The sequence below is a fragment of the Austrofundulus limnaeus genome, unplaced genomic scaffold, assembly GCF_001266775.1.
Source record: "Austrofundulus limnaeus strain Quisiro unplaced genomic scaffold, Austrofundulus_limnaeus-1.0 Scaffold1347, whole genome shotgun sequence".
In the NCBI taxonomy this organism is placed as follows: Eukaryota; Metazoa; Chordata; class Actinopteri; order Cyprinodontiformes; family Rivulidae; genus Austrofundulus; species Austrofundulus limnaeus.
This window is the reverse complement of record NW_013953749.1, coordinates 60,832-68,926: the sequence shown is the minus strand read 5'-3', so window position 1 is coordinate 68,926 and position 8,095 is coordinate 60,832. Positions and strand designations below refer to the sequence as shown.

Below are 8,095 nucleotides of genomic sequence, written 5' to 3'. Positions count from 1 at the left end.
TCTTTGGGGTGAACCAGCCTTTGCCGTAATGTGTTTTGGGGTTTGAAAGCCACTGGGACATCATGTTTAGAAAATAAACGTCTCAGTTCCTCCGAACTCCTCCTACTGACAAGAAATGACTGCACTATGTAGAGTAAGAAAAAGAGAAACAATAAAACAATTTTAGTTAAAATTTTACTTTTTGGGCCACATAAAATGTTAACGAGGGCCGTATCTGGCCCGCAAGCCTTAATTTTGACACGTGGTGTAATGTTTGTAAGTCACAGGAAAAGACAAATGATCCAAATGTCTTAAATTAAACTTTTCCTGTGATAAACTGGACCTGCTGGTACCTCCATCTCACCTTTATAAASCCAAAAATAAAAGTCTCTAGGTTCACCCATGATCATCTGGACCATTTTAAGACCCAGGTCTGAGTCCTGAAACCTCCTGAGAAGATCATGTAACCCTCGGGATCAATAGGTTTTTGTTCAGGTCCACTGAAAACCTGAAGCATCTAAAGCTTCTTGACTTTTACAAACTTCCCCAGGAACCTGAAAAGAAGCTGGAAACATAAAACTCCACTGATCATATTTTCGTTATTAAATCTCCTGAACGCAGGAGAGATTATATTAAAACAACACTTTACAGCAGGGGTGTCCAAACATTTTGTCACATGGGACAAAATCATCGTCAGAAGGACTTGAGGGCCAAAAATGTTTCTCCTTTACCTGCTCAGCAATAAACTAAGATTTGATTACTTTAATTAAACAAATAAAGTTGTCAGATTCATCGCTCGAAATGGATGCGTAAATTAATCCAGATCCKGAACTTTAAAAGTGTTTTGCAGGTTTCCCTTATTGAAAGAAATTTTTGCAATTTTCTAGGTTTAATTGGGGGAAAAAAACAACCTAATTTAGTCAATTCTGATCAATAAAATCAGGATTCGGTCCCTCTTTTGTTGAAAATGCTCGCTGTATTAAGATGAATTTAATGAATTAATTAAAGCAGATTGGAGTGCAGCAAAATCAGTTTTTGAGTAGAAGTCACTACAGATGTGGAAAAATCTGAGTCTGGTTATTTAAAGACAAATAATTGATATTGTTGCCAATATTTCTTTATTAAAAGATGTTACTTTGTTCGTGATAAATTTGCCCTGATAACAAATAGAAAGTCTCCATCTACATCCAACAGCTGTGCCGGGAGGATAAATTTGTAAACAAATTAGTTTTATTCTTGAACTGAAGTCAGGGGCCACAAATGGCCCCCGGGCCACACTTTGGACACCCCTGCTTCACAGAAACCAGATAGTGACGTAGAACCTGAGGACCCCGCTCACCTGTTCGGTGTCCCGCTCATTGACAGTGGGCAGGGGGGTCCTGGTGGACATGGTACCGGGGTCAGTGTGACGGAGGTCCAGTCATGAAGCCGCCCTCTCCGCTCCGGAACACCTGTCTGAACTTCCAACCGGTTCCAAAGGACTGAAGGCGGCTCGAACTTCACTTKGTTTTACCGGAGCAGACTTCCACCCGGCATCACCAGCTACTTCTCCTGGCTACACAACCGGAGGGTTATCTGCTGGCCCGGCTCGGTTCGGCACGGCTTCTTTCCCGGAAGTTTGTAAATGACATGGATGCAAACGGAACCGTAGCAACAGTTCCTCTTTGGAGGCTAAAGTTAGCCGCCGAGTTAGCAGCCCCGACAGCACCGAGCTGTGTGTGCGCGTTGTTCGCGGGGTGGAAAAAACAGGTCCGGTTCCGGATCGGGCCGCCGGCTTCCTGGTCCGGTTGGCTTTGGCGAGACGGTCCCGGTTCGGTCAGCTCAAACGCGGTTCTGTTCGCTGAATTCCTACCTCATACTCCCCGGTAGAACTCGGCTAACCTGAGCAAAGATGGTGGACTTACCCAGCCCTGTGCGTCGGCAGGATGTGACGTCAAGGTCTGCGTGCAATTTGATTGGTTAGTCAGGCCGAGCGGTGGCGTTTGTTGTTACTAGGGTGACTTGAAAAAGACCGAATAGAATAGAATAGATATTTTGCTACTTTACTACTAGAAGCCTAAAAAGACTATTTCAATTTTTCTTTCAACAAAATGTTTGGAAACACACACACAAAAAATCCCATAAATTAATTAGCAGAATATGAGACAAAAGTTTTGAAATAAAAATAAATAAATAAATAAATAAATAAATAAATGTAAAGAAGCAGCCAACGTCTAAGTAAAATGTTTCATGTTGTTTGAAAGCCTAGATGATGTACGATGCAAAGAAATTGTGTTTGATTAAAACTTTCACTTTGCATCGTAAATTACACATTTGATTAAAATCCCCAATCTCTGATCCTATTAAGGTGACATTAAAAAAAACTGATTCTGTTTCTTAAGGTGTTGATTTTAAACTTAAAATAGTGATCTAGGTTTTCTTCAGGTCCATTCATTTCCTGTCACTTAATGCATTTGTGTAGATTCATGAAAAAAAAACATTTTTAAGAAAACATTTGTCTGCATAAAAATATATGTTTGTCTGCTAATAAGTCACAATGTCAAGAAAAGTAAATTTACTTGAAAATGGAACTTCCAACCAAACAAGTTTTTGCTAGTCTTTCAAGTCTTTTTCAAACCTCTGATTTGTTGAGACGGTCCCTTTGAGTTCCTGACAGGATAAGTAAACTCCTGCAGAAGRTCTCAACTGAAAGCTTGACGTGTCCCAAAAAGAGTTAAATGCTCAGCTGTATTCAACACAAACTGCAGCTGTAGATTCTTCTGTCTATTCAGCGTCTAACCAGCAGGGGGCAGCAGAGGTACTGAGTTTCTTCTGCATTCTCTGAAAAACCAAACTTTTCTGTTGTTTGCAGCTAAAACCAAAAGTAAAATCTGATTCAAGCAGTTTTTTGTTCTGAAGGCCGTGATGGTGTTTTTTTTTCCAGGAAGACACTGGACAGCATCCCACTGACTCAGATGMAAGCTTTTTAGAGTCCGATCAAAGATTTTTTAGAAGCATTTATGGATTTCTTCCAAATTGGGGAGTATTTCAGTAGCTCAGGTGGAAAAGATTTTCCAATGAAACTAAACTAAAAGAAACAGATGTAAACGGCCTGTATCTGAGGTGCTGTCATCCTGTTTTTTAATCATTTATTTACACTTATTTAAAATATTAATATTTTTTATATTATTTATCATGAATAAAATACACATTTTCAATTAGGTAAAAATATTTACCACCATTTAATATATTATAACAGGACATTTATATGACAAAATAATTAAAACACCATATTTTTAATAGTTTGGGTTACTTAGTACTTACCGAGCTGCTGAATGTTCAAAAACAAATGTTTCTAAAATGTTTGGATGGAATTATGTGACACCATGATTGTAATTTTTACACACATGGTATGAAGACTTTGTTTCCAAATATTACAATATCAGAATATCAGGCCCCACTTTTGCACAACAGAAGTAGATGGAGACACATCTATCATTTTTCTATACACCTTTATAGATAAGCTATAACATAAACATTAATGCAAGAATATGAATAACAGATTATAAACAGTTTCACAAGGGTCATAAGTTGATAGCATGCAGATGCTTCTCTTTGAAATAAAAAGTGTTAAAAGGAATTTGTGTCAATAGAAAACTTCAACTGAAAGTCAAAAACACTGTTGCTAAGACATTTATTAAAATGCGTCTAGAGAGATAAATCGCTGTTCCAATAAATAAGCAAATTTCGTCGAGTCAAAAGGAAAACCACGAGTCAACGAATAGCTCCAACCCCGAGTTTATCTTAGCTTGATTTGATAACACTAAGTTTTGTTTATGCATCAGCAAACTAAAAACATGATTTCACAATGCAGCAAACCTAAAGGGCAACCAGCACTCAACCCTGAGGAACACCAAATCAAAACTTAAGCTGAACTCAAGCTGAGTTTAACCTGTTTTACTGATTCCTTTGAGATCTGAGTTTCCTGGTTAGACAGCTGTATACACAAGCTTCATTTATAAATATGATACTATAGTAATACAGAGAATACAATAAGACAGATACAACAAACACCAGCTACACATAGCTAAAAACAATGCTAACGTGCTAACATTTTAACTCTTCAGCCCCATCTGCTTAATTTTGTTTTTGATCCATTTTACTTTAATACTGGAGAAGAACTGAGGTCTCTGATTGGTGGAGGCATCCAGGAGGCGGTTCTCCTCCACGCTGAGCCTGATGGAGCGAATGTCAGCAGCTGATAATCCATTTTTTAGGGACAGCAGCGCAGTCACATGAGGGCCACTAGGAAGAACCAGCACACAAGACATAAATCAAAGAGTCAGTCAAATAAATGATTAATCAAAGGTGCCATTTTTTTGGTAGGAATGTTCTTTTCAACTAAGGATGAGTGAAATTTCTGACAGATACTCCTACCACCATTTTGAATGATAACCTTAGACCTCCACCTTTGTTATCACCTTAAAGGTGTATGCAAATTACACACTTTTAAATTAACATGTTTTTACCAAAAATATACAAACCACCACAACTACCTGCAGGCTGGTCAGATTTTATTAAATGTATCATATCATGCTTTTAAATCCTTCTTTTTCACGTCTAAATCATTCACTTATGGTCTATTTAAAATAAAACTGCAACGCTTTGGTCTTAATTCCTCGTTTTRGTTGCTCCACAGACTCCTTGCTTTCCTTGCTTTACCCCTATTCTGAGTTGCACCTCAGAGCAAGCTGTTTTGGTGCGGTCTCTTTAAATATAAATGAGATATTTCACACCCCGCCCCCTCGGGTCGCTGAGCGTTCGACTCCACCCCGTTAGGCCATATTTGTAGTTTCATAGCAAAAACACAGTTATCTACCGGCTAAAAACTGTTTTTAAGATAAAATAAGATAAGATAAAACTTTATTGATCCCACAGTCTGGAAATTTGCACATTACTGCAGCTTAATACAAGAGAGGCTGAGAAGAATAATGAAAAATTAATAAAAGATAACAAACAAAACCCCACAATATGCACATGATATATAGTAATGTACCAATGCACATATACAGATATACATAAACAGATATGCTTATTTATATACATATATATACACCGTACAGTACAAAAATGAATGTATATGAAGGTGCATATTAGTGATGGCAGATGGCAAGAAAGTATAAGGATGCCAACAACGGTAGACTTGTCAATCCAGCCTTACATGTACGAGCCAGAGTCTGACCCAGTGCAAGACACTCAGAATGACAAACCTGCAGAACCACGTCTTCAAACAAATGTGTCACAATGGTGCGTTATTTATTTACACACTCTATGTCCTTACCTACACTGGGGAGCATAGCTAAACTAAAATACATGCATTTGAACTACTATTATATTATATAATTTACTTTTGTGATCAATAAAGTATTTTTTAATTGAACAACTACAATATACTCACACTCACTGTACAGATGTGAAATTATTTTAAATAAATTGATTTTTGTGCTTGACTGTTAGTTTGAAATGTACAAAAAGCAAATAAAATGTAATTGTTTTGATTTTTCATTACCAATTAGCTTATTGATTTCCATATGTCAAATCAGAACTTAAATCATAATTAAATGATCAGTCACATTCTACTTTGGAACTGTAACTAATATTGTATGTCACAGGTCTGTGGGACAGCAAAGAACCTGGAACCCAAACGTCTAAGCCAGATAAATTTCAAATGCCACAAGGCAGAGCATCATTTCAACTCTAACTCCAGGGCTTTAATGACAGAAGTACTCCCAAACACACCTCATCATCTTTCACACAAAGACTTCAGAGATGGTGTTAGCAAAGCACAYATTCAGCCACTTTTCCTTCTCCAGAAAACWCTAATTGGAAAGTAACATGATGATGTACTGACAACATTGAATGTAAGAATTTATGTACTTTATTACTCCTTGCAATAAAAAAGTGTCAAATTACATTTATGGTTTTGAAAAAAATCATTTTTACCTAAAATGCAAAATTATATATGTTCAATAGCTTTTTCTGTATGTGGAATGCATTGCCTTCATAAAATWTYTTAGRAACAYWAGATAAAAATGGGAGCAATCAAATCAAATAKATTTATCACATKCACAAAGTTCAACTTGCAGTGAAATGTTTTTATGACAAAAATTGAAATTTAAAAGTACACAGAACACAGTAAAAAAATACTGAATTTTTTTGTAGAACGAAATGTGACCCATCACATCGAAACGAGGATTAAGTCCAAAAGTGACGTAAGGAGAAATAGGCAAATATAGTGTTTTGACTAAAATGTTAAAAAATTGCATTTTGTCAAAATATAATGAATAAAAGCCTTATCAATGTATCAGTTGAATGAACTGTCTGAAATATAATTATAAAACAAACAACCCTGTTGTGGGTCCATTTCCTTGAAAAATGAAACTTAACCAGGCACTTTGAAGAAGCTCTGACGCTGGTAGTCTGTGTAGATAATAATGTGGGTTTACACACGCCAGAACCGAACATTTTGACTTCTGAACTTGCATATTCGGCATGACGCTATGGACTACAAAATCACACAGCGAGGAAAAAAATGGCGGACTATGAAATCCATTACCATAAATGGTAGTTCTGAAGAAAAAAGTGTGACGAAATAAACAATGAAACGAAATAAGCAACAGCAGATTTTGAATAAACTGAAAAATTTGACCCATAAAAAATATAAAAATATCTTTGCAGTAACTGGACAGAATAAATTAAAGTTTTCTACACTCCTAGACACTATAATTGCACAAAAATAGTTTATAAATGCAAAAAAAGTGCATTTAGCATGATATGTCTCCTTTAATACGATATCGTCAAAAACCCTGTTAATGTTGCTGAAATACTTCAAAAAACTACAAATGTGCTTTTAAACGAGGCAGGTAATGAGCCACGACTGGACCAATTGTGTGCGTCTTTGGTTCCTTTTGAGCCGATAGGCTTCAACTCTGACACAGGAGATAAAAAGGGACTGCAGGAACAGAAAAGAGGATTGAAATGGTGAACAGAGCAGTGGGAAGGTCACTCTTGTGAAAACTTTAGACAGTGACTCATGTTGAAAAACGTCACTCTGGTTCCTCTGCCCTCCTCCGAGTGCCCATCACATTTTTTCCAGACTTCCTTAAAGCTGCTTGAAATCAATCAGAGGAAAAGCTCATCAAGACAGGCGGTCATTTGGGAAAATTCTGAATTCCTGGAACCCACAAACATTCATTAACTTCTTGGTACAAAAGGAAAATTACAAAACAAGTGTTCATTTCGACATCCTGCCACTGCCTCCAACAACCCAAACAAATGGAAGAAAATGTTTCTCAGTCGCTGAATCGAGCATGAGCTTCATTTATTCATTCAAAACCAGCGAGCCTTATTAGTTTTTGACTTGCATCAGTCATCAGAGAAGTAGAACAACCCAGAAACTTTGTCTAAATGTCTCAGATCATAATCTGTGTTAAATCCAGCTGGAGCATCATTCAGTCCATTCATAGGTAACACACCTGTGACAGCTTACCCCGCCCCCACTAACCCCCCAGCTGCTCCCTGTCCTCTCCAACACAACCAGCAGTTTCTCACATTCAGCTCATGTTTGTGTAGGAAGACACACAATGACACATGTACCAAACAAAGAGACACAGGGGAGGGAAMGAACACGTTTGGCTCTGTGCCAGGTGTCATGTGTCAGACCTGAACCACCAAACCGTTTATAAAAAGTTTTAAAGGGCCAATATTATGTGTTTCTAAATACTATACCATAATAAAGTTTCTATGTCACATTTAGCTGTTATTAAAATGCTGTTTTTACATTTAAATAGAAAATAAACTTATCTTCTCATCACTTCCTCTTCTAAATGCCTTGAAATTGGCCTCATTTCAGTGCGGGGCGGGGGGGGGGTGCTATGATGTAGTTGATTTGGCATCTGAAAATACATTTCCTCAAAGGTATTTTTAATCTGAAAAGTACTGAGCCCGCTAGGGGACATGAGGGGATTTTTTTTTTTCGTTTTGCGTTCCCACGCTAAAGTATTGTGTTCCCTCGCAAAAGTCCTTAAACACTGTTGTGCCTGCCGGTTTATTAATAAACTCACATGTTTACCATTAG

At 37.3% G+C, this 8,095-nt stretch overlaps 2 protein-coding genes across 3 annotated transcripts in view; both read right to left on the bottom strand.

The window, feature by feature from the left end:
• Positions 1–1,995, bottom strand: part of LOC106535046 (MAP/microtubule affinity-regulating kinase 3) — a gene marked incomplete at its 3' end in the record, with an annotated part of 5,956 nt that extends 3,961 nt beyond the window's left edge. Inside the window, 1 exon segment of the mRNA XM_014031913.1 lies at positions 1,319–1,995. Within this exon segment, the coding sequence (XP_013887367.1) occupies positions 1,319–1,369 (51 nt within the window).
• Positions 1,996–3,176: 1,181 nt separating this feature from the next.
• The window catches only part of LOC106535049 (tumor necrosis factor alpha-induced protein 2), a 22,889-nt gene continuing 17,970 nt past the window's right edge, over positions 3,177–8,095 (bottom strand). For both annotated transcript variants that reach the window (XM_014031920.1, XM_014031919.1), the window contains exon 13: positions 3,177–4,263. In XM_014031920.1, coding sequence (XP_013887374.1) covers positions 4,074–4,263 — 190 coding nt within the window. In that variant the 3' untranslated portion in view covers positions 3,177–4,073. The remainder of the gene's footprint in view (positions 4,264–8,095) is intronic.